The sequence below is a fragment of the Gopherus flavomarginatus genome, chromosome 7 (genome assembly GCF_025201925.1).
Source record: "Gopherus flavomarginatus isolate rGopFla2 chromosome 7, rGopFla2.mat.asm, whole genome shotgun sequence".
Taxonomy (NCBI): domain Eukaryota; kingdom Metazoa; phylum Chordata; order Testudines; family Testudinidae; genus Gopherus; species Gopherus flavomarginatus.
The window spans coordinates 99,344,267-99,361,630 of record NC_066623.1 but is presented as its reverse complement, the minus strand read 5'-3'; the positions used below and the strand labels follow the sequence as shown (position 1 = coordinate 99,361,630).

The following is a 17,364-nucleotide window of genomic DNA, read 5'->3' as shown; positions in this document are numbered from 1 at the left end:
CAGGGACAGGGACAGGCTGGAAGGGATGGGGCAGGAAGGAGTCAAGCTTGGGGTGGAAGAGGCTGTACTCTAGAATACACTCCCCTTAAGATCCTGGAATGGAACCCAAGTTTCCTGAGTCTCATCATGCCTCTGTGTCAGCAAATATCTGAGAAACCCACTGGCAAAATGTCCCACCCCGTTCCAGCGCTAGTTCACATACAGCATGACAATCTGCTACTGCTACCGTTACTCCATTAGCTCGTGGCAGCGGGCTGTGCAGTGACTCTGTAGGTTCCAACCCAGCTGATAACCCATGCGGGTGTTAATCTGATGCCAAATGATGGAATTCCTGTTTTTTCAATTTGCTCTTTTAAAAAGCTAGGAAATTACATAAGCCTTCAAAGAGGAAATTAAACAAACACCGCCTACATTAAAAGAATATTGTTACGGTTGCAAAGTCAGATATTCAATGGACCTATAGAAAACAGCCTCCTTGATTCATCCCTCAAGTAGGTCCATTCTGTGCACCGAATAAGGTCGGAGTCCTGTTGAAAAAATAGTAGGTGATCATGTAAATAAAGACTGTACCATAATTCATAGGCAAAAGGGGACCAAATTCAGGGTGAACAGTCAAAATTAATTCTGTCATTTCCAACTTCTTGGTGCAATCTTAGTGTTCTTTTCATGTATTTTTTTGTGTGTAATAATATATAATTTCTACACAGTATTTTTCATTATAGTATATAAATAGGCACTTATATGAAGTGAACATCATTAGAAACATGTGAGCATTATTAGTTGGCAAGGCACTGATGATGCTATTATAAAAAAATTGTCTCTAATACATTGTAGTTTAGTACCATGATGTTACCTTTTTAATGTCACAGTAGCCCCAATAGTTACAATGACTGTTGTACATTGGCAAGAGTCACTGCAACCCCATCTGTCTGTCTGTGATTTAAAAAAAAAAAAAATCTTTAAAATCTACCAGAACTGCTGTTTGAGTGCAGAGTATCAGGTCTTAAGTGGTTTGTGGGGACAAGGAGCAGAGATCAACAGGGAAAAATCTTGGCCTTAATTATAGTAAATATTTCCATGATTGGAGACTAGCCTCCAAAGAACATGGTGTCATATTGAAAGTGCCCTAATCACCTGCAGAGTGGCAAATCTCTTCTCCCAAAACTCAGAAATGCCACAACTCTTAACACTTTCTGTAACATAGACTAAAGAAGGGATTTACAACAGCTGATAAATCTGTACTAAATGTCCAGTCTCCATGGTATCTAGATTATATGAATGGTCACATTATTACTGAGATTATAAGTAATTTGGGGCATGTCATCTTTTTGTCTTAGCTGCTATAATAGTAGTAAATAAATAACCATTTATTGAGGGCCATTATTGCATTTGGTGTTCTCTCTGCCAAACATAGGTGAAAACATCCCTGCCCTAAGGGGCTTACAGAATAACACTCAGAGGGGTCATGTCCTTCCTGGCTTCAGTCAAGGATGCTCAGCAGTTCGGGCAGGGGGGGAGAAGGGGGGGGAGTTTGGTTTGTGTGTCATATAGCCCCAAATTGGACAGACAGAGAGTTTTGCCAGTGATTCCATTAGGAAGAGGACTTGATCCTTAATGGCCAGCTATAATTAGGAATCATTTAAGGACACCTTACTAGATTCCCAAAAAGCCATAGTCCCCCAGTTGAGGAAGATACTGTACTGGTTAAAAAAAAAACTGGTTTAGAGAAGAAGTGAAGGAAGCTTTAAAAAATAATATATAACAAATAGATGAAAGAGGAAGTTGATAGCAAGGAATATAAACCAGAAGTTAGGCATTGCAGGAAATTGATAGGGGAAACCAAGGGATGCAAGGAGCACTCTATGGCTAGCAGAGTTAAGGACAATAAGAAGGAGTTTTTAAAATATATTAGGAACAGAAAGAATCCCGACAATAGTATTGGTCTATTATTAGATGGAAATTGTAAAATTATCAATAATAATGCAGAAAAGGCCAAGGCATTCAATAAATATTTCTATTCTGTATTTGGGCATAACACTCCTTCCAGCCCACTAGTATTTCTGGAGGATGTTAAACAGAAGTGACTAAAGTTAGACATTTCTAAATCATCAGGTCCGTATAACTTACATCCAAGAGTTTTAAAAGAGTTGTCTGAGGTGCTCTCTGGACCATTTATGTTGATTTTCAATAAGTGTTGGAGCACTGGGGAAGTTCCAGAAGAATGGAAGAAAGCTAATGGGATGATGGGTAATTACAAGCCTATCAGTCTGGGCAAGATAATGGAGTGTCTGATACAGGACTTGATTAATAATGAAGTAAAGGAGGTAATGCAAATCAACATCGGTTTATGGAAAATAGGGCCTATCAAACTAGATATCTTTTTTGATGAGATTACAAGTTTGGTTGATAAAGGTAACAGTGTTGATATAATATACTTAGACCTCTGTAAGGCATTTGACTTGGTACCATGTGACATTTTGATTCAAAAACTAGAATGATATAAAAACTGGCTAACTGATAGGTCTCAAAATAAAACTGAAAATAGGGAACCCTCACTGAGTGAGTCTGCTTCCAATGGGTCCTACAGGGATCGGTTCTTGGCCTTAGCTATTTAACATTTTTATCTATGACCTGGAAGAAAACAAAGTAATCACTGATAAAGTTTATGGATGACACAAAAATTGGGGGAAGTGGTAAATAATGAAGAGGACAAGCCACTCATTTACAGTGATCTATATCTAAGGCACAAACAAACAATATGTGTTTTGATATGGCTAAATGTCAATGTGTACATCTGGAAACATATAATATAGGCCATACTTCCAGGATGGGGGATTCTATCTGGGGAAGCAGTGACTCTCAAAAACATTTGGGGTTTTTGGTGAATAATCATCTGAACAGAGAAGACCTGTGCCTGTTGATATGGGGGAGGAGGACAGAGTGAGGGCAGCTGGCTTCAGCAGTGTTACTGAGCATGCTCAGTGTGTATAAGCATGCTCAGTACAAGCCAAGCAGCAAATATGGGGGTGGGAGGGAGGGAATGTGACTCTGTATGTCCCCCACCCCCATCACCTCTGCGCTGAATATGAGCTCCCAGTGTGATGATATGCCCAAAACAGTTAATGTGATCCAGAGATGTGAAAACAGGGGAATCTCAAGTAGGAGTAGAGAAGTTATTTTGCCTCTAGATTTAGCACTGCTGGAATACTGTGTCCAGTTCTGGAGCCTACAGTTCAAAAAGGACGTTGATAAATTGGAGAGAGTTCAGAGAAGAGCTACGAGAATGAGTAAAGGATTAGAAAACATGCCTTTTAGACTGAAGGAGCTCAGTCTGTTTTGTTTAACAAAGAGAAGGTGAAGGGATGACTTGATTACAGCCTTTAAGTATCTACACGGGGAACAAATATTTAATAATAGGCTCTTCAGTCTAACAGAGGAAGATATAATGCGATCCAAGGGTTGGAAGTTGAAACTAGACAAATTCAGAGTGGAAATAAGGTGTAAACTTTTAACGGTGAGCGTAAATAATCATTGGAACAATTTACTAAGGGTCATGTTAGATTCTCCATCACTGACAGATTTTAAATCAAGATGGGATGTTTTTCTAAACAATGTGCTGTAGGAGCTATTTTGGGGGAGGTTCTATGAGCTGTGCTATGCAGGAGGTCAGACTAGATGAGCACAATGGTCCCTTCTGGCTTTAGAATCTATGAATCTAGTCAGACAGAGATGTGCAGAATTGGTTTTAGAGCGAAGTTTCATGTAAGAAATCAGTTTTCTGAGAGATTTGAATGATCAGGATGGATGTTTGGTGCACAAGGTGTGGGACAGAGTTGTGTACATAATGAGTGGCATGGGAGAAGGGGTTGGAAGCAGAGTCAGCGTAGGGTAGAGTGTAGTCACTGGAAGAAGGAGAAGATGAAGGCTGCACTGTAGGCAAGGCTTGAGGTGCATAGAGGTGAGGAGTTGAGGATGGGAAACTTAAGTGCCTTCAGTCCTTTTCTTGCGCCATCTGCTTCCTAGCACAGCCTGAGCTTTTGTTCCATTTGTTATAAATTAAACCCTTCAATGGAAAATATTTTCACTGAAAGTACATTTTGGAAAAGGATGTTAGAAGTTGCAGAAGGGAGAGGAAACTAACTGCCTACAGTGCAGTTGTCCTGCTTCATGGAGAGCCTCCTTCCAGTGCAAAAGGACTGGCTTGTATTCTGGTCACCCCTAACAGATACCAGAGGGAGAGAAAAGCCCACACAACTGCTGCCTGGCTTCCCACTATGGTTCCTCTCACAGCACTGCTATCTTGGGAATGAGAGGGAAGAAGCAGGGGTCCCAAATCGTTAAAACAAGGCTTCCTTATTAGCCACTTTCAGATCCCGCCCACCAAAGATCATTCCTGTCCTGGTTCCCAGTCCTACAAATGGAATAGTGTGGTGGACGCTGGCACCTGTGTGGAACATCATTGACATCAACATGAATGCAAGAGACTGCCTACACGGATCTGATTGCAGAGTCAGGGCCTAAGGCTCCACATTATTGGTTGTCAAGGAAGATGCTCCGTGCTCCTTGGTCCATCAGGTTTGTATTGCAACAAAATCCTCTAGGGGCACCCAAATCAACCAGTAGAGACCACTGGTGTTAGTGGCGTAAAGTGCACCTCTCACTTCACCTTCTAGATTTGAAAGAAAAATATTTAAGCTACTGAAATAAAAATATGAGTGATCATTAAAATTTGTGGAGTATGTATTTATTCCCCATAAAAAGTGTGCGTTAGAACTGGACACTGCAAAGTTGCTCCATAAAGACAATTGCTTCTTCTCTTGACATTCAGCAGTTTCCATGGGGAACTTTTCCTTCAGAGCTGGAAAGTGCAGCATTTCAACCCATTGCCACCACCACCCATCCCATAGAGCTATGCTTCAGCAGGGATTCTGGCAGGACTGCTGCAGCTCTTCACACTGAGAAGGAAGCTTCAAACGCCAGCTGGGAGCTTCCTATAAGATCTCATGAATCAGTCCATCTCCCAGACAACTTGATCCCATCCCCTTCCAGCCTAACTGTGAACTAAGCTGCTGCTTGCCTGCTCCAGCCACACTCCTCAACTCCAGATGAAACCCAAGTCCTGCACTCCAGTCCATTCCAAACATTAGCGAGACAAGGTGGGTGAGGTAATATCTTTTTTTGGACTATCTTCTGCTGGGGAAAGAGACAAGCTTTCAAGCTACATAGAGCTCTTCTTCAGCTTAGATGACTACACAAGGTGGAGAAACAGGCCTAAGGCTGTGTGCTTGCAGAGAGATGAATGGCCTCCTTGAAGGTAATTGGCAATGCCACTTTACAGATCAGCTACCTGTAGCAAGAGGTGTTCAAGTTTGGTTGTTCGGTCTGATTCTCCTCTCACACCAGTGTAAGTCCACTGATATCAGTGGAGTTACTCCTGATTTACATCAGTGTAAATGAGAGGAGAATCAGTCCCATTTATCTTTAAAGGGTGGATGGATTCTCCATGTCTTGCCAAATTCTCCTCTGATTTACACCAATGTATATCTGGATTAACTCCATTGAAATCAATGGATATTTAGTGGTGTGAGTGGAGATAGAATTTGTCCTGAAGAATTAAGGACTTTGTTATTTGTTCCCTGAATTTTTGTGTGGCTAGCTATACTGTAAATGTGTGGGTGTCTCATCTTTGAATGTGCCTATGCATATGCTTCCAACAAACACTGTGGCATCTGCTGGCAGCAAAGAAATCATTTACTGTGTGACAAGGATACCTGTTTGCTGTGAAAGCTAAACCTATCCCAAGACAAGTTTTACTATTTTTTTATTTTTAGTACAGCACAGTACACTGCAATAGCTGGGACCTGGTTAAATGAGATGTCTGCTTTACTGCATCATCTTACAGAGAAGCCTAATGATAGCAAATGCTAATCACTCCTGCTTAATAGGCACACTTACACACAAACCGTGTAATAGATACATGCAGTGTTGTTGTAGCTGTGTTGGTCCCAGGATATGAGAGAGAAAAGATGAGTGAGGTAATATCTTTTACTGGACTAACTTCTATTGGTGAGAGAGACAAGATTCAGCTCCCAGGCTTGTCTGTTGAAAGTGTTGTGTAGGTTTTCTTTGAGGATGAGGACTGAGAGGTTAGATATAGAATGATTGCTTTGTGAGAAGTGTTCGTGCACAGGCGATGGGGAGCTTGCTTCTAATGATGACCTTGGAGAGGTTGAGGGGTTGTTTGAAGGTTAGAAGAGGGGGTTCAGGAAAGATTTCTTTCAGGATGGAGTCCCAAGGAGTATAGTTTGTAGTTGTTTGATAATACGCCATATGGGTTCTAGTGCAGAGTGGTAGATGACAACTAAGGGTGTGTGATCTGAGTGGGTTTTATTTCTGTATTGAAGTAGGTTCTCTTGGGGTATTTAGTTGGGCCATTCTATGGTGTGACCTATTTCTCTGGTGGCATGTCCTTGTTTGGTGAAGGTAGTTTTGAGTGTGTTAAGGTGTATATCCTGGACTTACTCCTTGGAGTATATTCTATGGTGTCTGAGTGCCTGGCTGTAGATAACAGATTTCTGGGTGTGTTTGGAGTGGTTACTGAATCTATGAAGTTAGGTGTGATGATCAGTGGGCTTCTTGTATGTAGTTGTCTGTAGCTTTTCACTGTTGAAGCTGATCGTGGTGTCCAGGAAGTGGATGCTAGCGTAGGAATGTTCCTGAGAGGGATTAATGGATGAGTGGTGGTTGTTGAAGTTGTGGTGGAAATCTATGAAGCAGTTTAAGTCATCTATCCAGAGATTTCCAATGAAACCATAGATCAGGACCACCAACTCAAAAGAGCACTAAACTTGCCAGGTCAACAGATGCAAACCTGCAGACATATCTCCATTGATCAACACCCCCCACAATATCCCTTTCAAGATCCATGGGTCCTACACATGCCTATCACAACCTGTAGTGTGCCTCATCCAGTGCACTGAATGCCCCAATAGTAACTATGTGGTTTAAAACCAGACAATCACCACACTCTTGAATGAACTTGCACAGAAAAATGATAAAAGACAAAAACACCCTTTCACCTGTGGTTGAACACTTTTCATAAAGAGATAGATCACTCTGTATCCTCAGTGGAAACCTGCACAACACTTTCAAAAGATGAGCGTGGGAGCTTAAATTCATAACTTTGCTAAACACTATAAATCATGAACTGAACAGAGACACTGGATGTATCGCTTATTATAACAATCTGTAATCCACTAACAATCCCCACTCCCAGCTATGTTTTTCTCCCCTCTCACTTCCTTTCCTTCCTATGACTGGAGGGTGTTAATAGGTCATTTTACCTTGCATGGTCCCTTGAAATATGTGATAACTACTTAGACTAAACAATCTGTTCAGACCTTGCATTTAGCAGTGACACTTTGGCCAGGTCTACAGTACAATATTACATCAGTATAACTATGTCACTTAGGGGTGTGAGAAATCCACACCCCTGAATGACTTGGTTATACTGACCGAACCCCTGGTGTAGACAGCACTATGTCGATGGAAGGCCTTCTCCTGTTGAAATAGTTACTGCATCTCACGGAGGTGGATTAATTATACCAATGGGAGAAGTTCTCCTGTTGGCATAGTAGTGTCTTCACTGAAGTGCTACAAGGGTGCAGCTGTACCCACATAGCTGCTGTGTTTTAAGTGTAGACCTGCCCTTGAATTAGTTTCCCGGACCTGAAGAAGACTTCTGTGTAAGCTTGAAAGCTTGACTCTCTCACCAACAGAAGTTGGTCCTATAAAAGAGATTACCTCACCCACCTTGTCTCTCATTTAATAGATACACATTTGGCCAGTGCCAAGGAGTTATGTGGTGTTTAACAGCTGTTAAATAAGGTGAACAATAAGAGCTTTACATTTTCAAAGCCCTGCACAAATATTTGTGAATTAATACTTACAGCAGTAAGGTGAGATAAAGAAGCAAATATCACTCGAGATGGGACAACTGAGGAGTTAAGTGACTTAGGTCACAGAGATCATCAGTAGCAGAGATTGGATCCGAATTCCTGGCTCCCAGCCCCAAATTCATCTCACAAGAACATTCTCCCTTTCAGGTCTGAAATTGTGAGCTCCAGTGTGTTAATATAGAATGTCACTAATATTTCTAGTGCTAAGTTTTTGATCAATACAATACAGTAATGTCATTGATAGAGCCATGTCTATTGTATACATGTCTGTATATATACAACCCTTCTTTGGGACAGATAGAAAATCAAAATCCAAAAACCCAAACCATAAAATGAACCTTAAAATAGCAAAAGCAGAGCTTACATTTTAGCACCAAGCTATTGTGGTGATTGATGATTTATATATGTACAAATATCTGAGATAACTAGACAGATATTAATCAGGACAGCTATGTAATTGACATGACTATCCAGCGTGGGCCTTGTTCCAATGAAGGCGCACTGTGCATCTGTTTTAGTCCTGCTTCATTTCCCCTTCTTTCTGGTTTGCACACTCTTTAGGGTATATCGCCAGGACCCTATCAGTTCATGAACCTCAAACACACAGAAGTTTATAGAGTTCCGTAATTATACAAATGTGGAACTGCTTTCCAATGAATGAGATTTGATTTGTTTAATTTCACCAAGGAGCTTTTCTGCAAGACATACTGTCCTTGTGGCCATGTTATTTGAGATATAAAATGAATGGGCCTGATTCCGGTCCCAGCTGTAAATCAGGAGTAAGTCCATTGTAATCAATGAATGTACTTAGGCGTAAAATCAGCATGAGGTCAGACTCAGGCCTTGTGTCTCTAAATGAGTAAATTTCAGTGATCTGCAAGTGTCTTCACTCGCCACATCAGAGGCATCTGGTGAGTTTTTATGCCCCTAACTCAGTAAGGAATGAGGTTCACAGAAGGTCCCTCAGACACTGGGAGAAGACATGCTGGCTAGGGAAAGGAAGGGAAAGTTCCTATCCAAAGCAGCATCTGCCAGCATCTGAGGATATTTTCAAAATAATGTTGATTTTATAGAGTGTCCCAGTTTCGCTTGGTTTTGGGCTGTACACCTCAGAGGCAACTTGCTGCAATTGGCAAAGCCATTCCAAGTTCTCTTGAGAGGCCTGGCAGCAGTAAAACACAAAGGGAAATGATACTTATATATTGATCATTCCCTTCTTCCCTAGTCAGCTCACCTCTTAGAGTTGGATTAAACCATAAAATATAGGGCTGGCTGTTGCAGAGCAAAAATGGAAATCTGCGAAAAGCTTCAGATATATTTTGGAAGCCCCTCAAAATTGAATTTTCAGGATTTTCCGGGCTATGGAAACTGGACTTATTTCTTTTATTGATACCAACCCTTAATGCAAAAGCCATGTAAAATTACATTTAAAGGGTCTTGAATATATTGGGGGAGGGGGAGTATCTGACAGCCTAAATATGATGTAATGTCGGTATTTTGGCACAGCAAAATAGAACGAAATTACTTTTCCTATGATCTTTCCAAAAGTCATTGAAAATGATATGAAATATATTCTGTAGCACAAAAAAGTTTTTTTTTTTAAATGCAATTTCTTGGGCACTTTATTCATTCGTTATTCCTTTACTCTCTTTCACGTTGCGAAAGCTTCCTATTATGAAACATTCAGTGAAAAAAATGAACAAAAAAAAAGTATACTACTTCTTTAAAATATATTGCAAGAATCCTCATTTCCAGATTTTTATTGCAGCACTAGCTGGTATTCTTGCATGCAGTTTTGTAATTTATTCTGAACATTCCACTTAAACCTTTTTTCAATAGCATGATTTTATTAGAGTCAGCTCACTGGACTTTCCCAAAAAGGTATTTAAGATCAAATAAAACCAGTGCTTGGAAAAATATCATTACAATATGAAAGCAGTTACAAAAACATTAGTACTGCAAAGTTTTATTTCAGATGGCTGAGCCTGCTGTACCCCAGGTTATTGCACTTCTAGTTTCTCCGACACACTCACTGGAAAAATGGGAAAAACTATCATCTTGGCAATTTTACCTATTTCTTGGAAAAAAGTGTCCAATTAAAAGGAGATGGCAATTTTTTCCATGCACCATCATTAATAATAACAGTAAACTGCCTTTCATTCTTGCATTCCTTTCCTAAGCAGGGGAGCGTATCTCCCCCCTTTTTCTTTGTCAACTATTAGGTGTCAGTGTTTTCAACACTTCACCTTAGTGAATGGAGCTGGGCAGAACTGTCAGGCAGTTGGGCCAGTCTGCTGCTGGAAAGATGAAAAAGATTAGATTATTAAATAAATCGCTCCAGCACAGCTTTTGCTTCTTGGTGCCTATTTAACTCCCTGTGGCCTTGATTCCACCAACACTTGCTACCCTTTGAGCTCACAGATGGCAATAAGCACTATGCCTGGTAAGGAGTATTTGCAGCATTAGGCCCTATTTTTTTTGCAAACAATTGCGTTTACAGTTCCCAAAACGATAGCAGGATAGGCTAGAGTGAAGGGCCAAGACCAACAGTACTAAGTCAATGGCTATTTCCCTTTGACTCCAGTAGGAAGAGGATCATGCTTTAATTGAGAGTTAGCCAACAGCCTGCATTTCTCTTATTTCCCTAACCCTGGGCCTAGAACTTTCACAGTAGACTCAACGTTGCTTCGGCAGGTCCAAGAAGCCGGAAAGTGCTGCCAAACTCTAATCTCTCATTTGACTTCACAGCCAGGCAGCTAGGGCAAATATTTTCCTTTTTCAATTGTTACCTTCATCTCCTTTCATCAGAAACAAAGTAATTGACAGCTAGCACTGGTTTACTTGGAATTCAAGCTGAAGTTTGTGTGATATTTGTGATTTTCCAAAAACAGAATTTAAAGGAGATCATTTTCAGCTGTACCTGCTTGTTTTCATTTCAGAATGGATTGTCATTAGCAGTAAAATGTAATAAGCTAAAGGGATGGTTTAATTGTCACATCATCAGAGGTTATTTCATGTCAGTTCTTTGTATCTGTAATATTTGCATCTATTGTACATGGCAGATTTGGCGTGATACTAGTATTTTTAGTAAGTTCTCTTTTTAGAGGTAGTTATTTCAATGCAGATGCAGGTTTTTCGTTTGGTACTTTTCCAGGTAAAAAAAAAATTTTTTTTTCAAGCAAGATATGTAGCAAAGCACCAGCAGCACACTGAAGTTTGAAGATTAGGCTTATATGCGGACTTTTAAATCCTCTTTTAAAATTGCAAGTTACTGTTCATATTACTTTTCTAAGTAGAAATATGCTTAAAAAGTAAAGTCTTTATTGCTTCTTAAAAGGCGTAGTACTCTGTGATAAATTCTCATATTTTGACTGTTAATATGTTTGAATGAAAATTATTTATACATTTTGGTGAGGTTGAATGGTTTTCATTTGATTGCTGCCTCTGGAAATGAAAGCAGAGTAGCAGGAAATTTACATGTCATGCTGTGATGTATATCCAGATTATGAGATGATTGTGCAGCAGATGAACACCAAGTAAAATCATTTGCATCAAACTGTGACAACTGCAATTCCTGACAAGGCCTCTTAGTTTTTTGGGCTATTATCATTGTACAAGAATATAATCTATTGACAGCAGGGCTGTTTAATACATTTAAAGGCAGACAGTGGAAGAAATCGTAACTGTTTTCATTCGCCACTGCACAAGGGTGCAGATCAAAAGTGAATTATATTTAAAAATATGCATGTATGATGATAAGATGCATGACATTCATCAACCTGTTTAGTCATGGTTAAGCTGAGATGGTGAAGATCCAATATTACTGCCATATGTGGTCTGAAATAGAGACGTGAGACTGAAAATTATATTATTGCCCAGTGGAAGTGAACAAACAGGAGAAGACATTCTCTCTTCATCTTTCCTCTGCCTGTCTAAGGGCTAAAATCTGCCCTGTTGTAGTTATATGCAAATATTGTGTCTCTGACTTTAGCAAAGCACATGTAGATGTTCTAATTTAACTGGCATTTATTCCCTTTTGTGTAACAAAATGTGCTGCTGTTTATATCCATAATTAGAATATAAACAATAAAGTTGGCTTTGTAGGGCTTGATGCAAAGACTTCAATGGCTTTTGGATCAAGCCACTTTTCACAGATTAATGAATTAAACCTCTCAGGTTAAGTAGCTCTTTAAATGAATCTGGATTAAATTAAAACATTAAAAATGAGATTTAAAGAGCAAATTATTTAAAGAAATGCATTTTAAACGCCATTCACAAACGTCTGCAATCGCCTTTGAGATTCTGGGTGATTTCTGATTCATGTGCATGGAGCATGAAAAATGGTTTTCATTTGTTTATTCCACAAGTCTGAAAGAAGCTGTTATCAGGGCCACAATCATGGAAGCAAAGGTTGCTGATGTCACCGTGCTATTCTGCCATGCCTAGAATGCTAGTCATGACATTGGCTGTGCTGGCGCTAGCCCAGTCCACACACACGCGTCTACCTATCCAGCTCCCTAGCTGTAGAGGGGCAGTGCTGTTTTGTCAGCTGTTAGAGCTCTGTTACTGTCCTGTGGGTCTGGATCAGGCAGGGATACGTTTTTAAAGTTCAATTATTTTTTTAAATTCCACCAATGGAAAGGAGTGACAGGGACTGGAGCTGGGGGGAGGCTGGTGAGAAGAGTGTGTGTGAAAGGGTCCACCCTTGCCAAACTGGACATGGGGAGGCACTTGGTGTTGCGTGCTCCAACAGTAGTTTAGTAATTTGGGATCAGAACCCCTAGGAGGAATATAAAGTAATAGAAAAGGTGTAATTAACCAATCGAAAGCTACAGCTGAGCCACAAAACAGTCACAAGTGTATAGTAGCAGAATAAGGCTCATAGCTTCTGTCGACAGTAGTCACTAGGGGATGATACAATCATACCCGCTTGCTAAGGTCTGACACTACAGTGGTATAAAGTCAGTTGAGGAGCATAGAGAGAGACAAACAGGCAAACATAGTGTATTCATTTACCTTATAGGTGAATCTCTATATGCTCGCATATTCTCCGGCTCCAAGCATTCAAAATTGTGAATGAATCATGATATTGGCTTAAAAATCATGAGGTTTTTAAAATAATATATTTTAGGGGTTTTCTTTATTGCGTTCTGTGTTTTGAGCTTTTAGGATTTGTGTTTTTAAGCTTTTCTCTGCAATTGTGAGGGCTAGAAGCTCACCATTTTTTTTAAACGTAAGTGAAGATTCCCATGTGAATGCATGATTCCTGGAGCTGGAACTTTAATGAAAAGCAAAAAAATTGGAAAAGTTGGCAACAGTGTAAACTGGTGATAATCAAGCCACAGGATACTTTCAGTGACTGGAGGTCCAAAATGCCTTGGTCTTAGACTGAGCAAATGCTAGGAGCTCCTGAATTTTGATCTAGCTCTGCCATTGATTTGATGTGTGGTGACGGGCCTGTCTTTTAACCTCAGTTAAATATATCTCAGTTTCCCCATTGGTAAAATGGGGTAATAATCTTTCCCTACCTCCCAGGGCTGTTGTGAGTGTTGCTTAATGTTTACAAAGGGTTTTGAAATATGATGTAAGTGCAGAGTATTATCGCTGCAGCCATCTCAGTCTAGATTCACGTTGTTTCCAGTCTTCCTGGCTTCCACTGTGTAAAGTCATAATGTTTCTGCGCATCTTGATGTGACACAGAAAGCAGTAAAAATGATGATTTCTTTAAAATAAATTTGTTAGTGTTTTTGCAATAGAGCCAACCACTGAAACAATATGAAGTTTTATCTTTAGGATCAGACATAAAAACAAGATCTGCTTGTAACTACTTCAAGAAATACCTGCGGCCCCCTTTGGAAAAGCAGAGATGATTGTCCCTGTGTATTGGCCCAATTCCAGTGTCACCCACAGCCAGGGTGTTTACTCAAATTCCCGCTTCATTTTCAAGTCGACATGGTATTCTTCTTCTCTGCAGTGTACTGTTGTTGTCTGATGCTAAACAGCTGCCATATTGCATCTCAAAAGTGGCTGCATTTCTGAGGTTGATATTGTGATATCTCTGTATAGTTATTGGTTTGCAAAGTGCTTTTGTTAGGATTTTGTGGACTCCTGCAATAAATGTGTGGTAAATCAGACCTTCAACTTACTGGGGAACATTGCAATCCGTTTCCATAGTGATGATGTGTTTGTTTATCTGTGGAGAACATGTGGGGGAAGGAGTGGGTTAGAACTAACTAGAGTCTGTTTCCTTCAAAATTTCAAGCTCGCCCCCCCATTCTGAGACTCCTTCTCCCAGCCCCATCCTACTGAACATGCCATCACCTCCATGTGCCACAGTCTCTTCCTACTATCAAACAATACTTTTTCCATACTTACACTTTGTTGCTGCCCACACCTGCCTCTCTCTGTTTGGGGCTGGTGACTTTGCTGTGTAGAATAGCTAGTTCCCATGACACAGAGTTACCTAAGCATTTCAGCAAAGATGGCATTGTGACAGGGTGTCCTAGCCTAGGCAGGGTTAATGAGGTTGAGAAGGGGCCAATTAAGTGGATAGGCCACATCTGAGGTTGCCTAAGTAACTCCTGATTGATAATGGAGCCCAGCTGAGAAGGAACAGGCCAGGCTAGTATAAAGATGGGAAGTTGGCAGCAGAAAAAGGCTGCAGCATAGAAGCCAGCAGCCACTTTCTGGACATTAGAGGAGGAAGGGAGGAAACCCAGGAGGAGAGTAGAAACTCTGGGGATTCAGAACCTGGAGGAAGGGTGGTGGAGTGGGAACCTGAGAGAGGCAGAGTAGGAAAAGGCTCAGTGAAACGACAGCAAGGTGGGATGTTTTAGACCTTGGCTACTGATTAGAGGAGGGTCCCTGACCTGGAACCTGCAATAAAAGTGGGCCCTGGTTCCTCTCAGGGGAGGCTCTAGGCATTTTGCCGCCCCAAGCACAGCAGGCAGGCTGCCTTCAGTGGCTTGCCTGTTGAGGGTCCACTGGTTCCGCAGCTTCGGAGGTCCTCCGAAGCCGCGGGACCAGCGGACCCTCTGCAGGCAAGCCGCTGAAGGCAGCCTGCCTGCCGCCTTCACGGCCCCGGCAGAGCGCCCCCCCCCCCCCCGCTTGCCACCCCAAGCACGCGCTTGGCGTGCTGGGGCCTGGAGCCGCCCCTGGTTCCTCTACCAGTCACCGGGGAAGTGGTACAGTCTGGGCAGTGAAAGGGAAGGCTGCCTGAAACAGTTCATATGGAGACACTGATATTCCGCAAGAGGGAAAACACACAGTGATCTGTCTGGAGGGCCAAGCCACGAAGAGGGAGCACCTTGAGTGACAGAGAGAAAGAGGCAGCGGGGTGTGTGTGTGAATGAGTAACAGAAGGGAGGGTCGGACCTGGAAGGAACTAATCTTCAGAGCAGCCAGGATCAGGTGTCCCAGTGGTGAGGGGACCCCATGACAGGCATATATATCCTATTACCATTACAATGTCTGCCTAGGTGAATATCTGTGATTAACAAGCTGTGAAACTTAGCATTGCGTTATAGATACAGTGTCATGTGAGTGTCCTGAGACTTATGGTTCAGGGGCAGTGCACATGGGTGGGTGCATCCTCCTGATTTCACTAGCAATAACTGATTCTTTTGGTGACAAAGAGTCAGCTCTAATGGGTCAGAAGAACAGCAGCCAGCGTCTACGGGCTGGTCATGGGAAGCCCTCTAGAAAGAGAGAGAAAAGTGGAGCATCATTGTACATTTCAATGAGATCATATTCATGGACAGCCATATATTCCCCTTTATAGCACAGATATTTCCCCACTCCTCTTTCTAGCATTAGAAAGAGAATACCCAAATATCACCACTTTACGGATAGATATCAGCATGCCCTCTGTTGGTTTGGTGTAAGCTGAAGGTAGCTGAAAAACCCTTTGTGTAAGAACATTTCCTGTCCATACATCATGCTCCTGCACATAAACTGTGTTACTTTATTTTGACATTGGAGAGGTTGCTGGATTTGGTAAGCTAGCTAAATATGAACCATTTGGGGGTCTTTCAAATGTCAGCGTACTGCTAATACGAAATCAAATCTGTTTTTATTAGGTACTCCTGATTCACTGGAGAAAACCCACAGATTAAAAAGTTATCAAGTTTATGATGTCGTCCTTTTTGGAGCTGCAAAGCATCTGTTGCTGCATTAACAGCTCTGAGCATGATGAACATTTTGGGAGAAGGGGTAATTTTTAAATAAAGAAGAATGCAACTATTGAGGAAGAAAATCAGGTCACTAACTTTATTTGACACGTAATAGACTGTCAGAGTTTTTTGGGGACTGCACAGTGCAAAGTAAAACGAAGCTGGTAATAAGCAAGTTGGCATTTATTCTTTATGTAGGAATATTTGTTCCTCAAAGTCAGGCTATGTGGAATATTAGCATTTGAATAAATTATTCAACACTTTCTAGAGAATGCAAGGGGAAAAAATCTTTTCAGCATTATAACATGACAATCTACAGGGTAGTAGAAAAAGAAGGCTGTCATTTTTTCTTCAATTACAAAAGGCAAATATTTATTATTTATAAGTATTCGCCTTGTATAGGCTTAAATGTTATTTATGAACCTGTTGCATAGTGATTTTCAATGTAACTCATTATTTTTAGCCTTAGGGTGTTGTAAAGGAGCATGGATATATTTAATGACACTTTGCTAGTCAGCGCAATTACACTGTAATCATTATGTAAAATGTGCTATTAATTAAACCAATTTCTGGTTAGAACATTCTTTTCTGCAGGGCTTAATCTTAATCTCTGGCAATCTTTCTCTCTGTTTTTCACTCATTAATTATATGATTACTTTTAAAGTTACATATGAGAAAATGTTTTTATCTTTAAACTTCGTATGGTCAATTACTTGTGTTTCTCAGGCCATTTGCCTGTGAATGCCGAAGAAGTTTCTCTCTACCAAGATGGAAAAAAAAGATGAAAAATGTTATCTGGGTGTCAAGAGTTTGATCACTGATGTTGTTTCTGATATTTTTGTGATCCCCAGCTGAATTAAATTTCTGATTAAAAAATTACAAAGTCCCCTCCTCACGTTTTGATGTTTTAAAAAAAGCTTTTTTCCCAAAAAGGTCTTCTAAAAGTTTCTATTCGTTTGTACACTTATGCAAAGATCCAATATTTTTTCCAATTGCATTTACATTTTATGTTTGTATTTTATTAAAAGAAACACATTTATATTAAAAGCTTGCCCTTTTTGATAAGGAGTTGAGATAAACACTAAACAAATAATACCCATTTCAAAGGCACTAAGATATTTCCCAGATAATAATTAATACCATGAACAGTTAAATTTGAAATACATATATTTTAAAGTACTGTTACATCTTAAAATAGAAGAAAAAAAATCTTTATATTTTCTAGGTTGAAGAGC

At 40.5% G+C, this 17,364-nt stretch overlaps 1 protein-coding gene across 1 annotated transcript in view; it reads left to right on the top strand.

Moving 5' to 3' along the window:
* Positions 1-16,969, top strand: part of ATG4C (autophagy related 4C cysteine peptidase) — an 81,026-nt gene extending 64,057 nt beyond the window's left edge. Inside the window, exon 12 of the mRNA XM_050962054.1 lies at positions 16,037-16,969. Within this exon, the coding sequence (XP_050818011.1) occupies positions 16,037-16,072 (36 nt within the window). The 3' untranslated portion in view covers positions 16,073-16,969. The remainder of the gene's footprint in view (positions 1-16,036) is intronic.
* Positions 16,970-17,364: the final 395 nt, after the last annotated feature.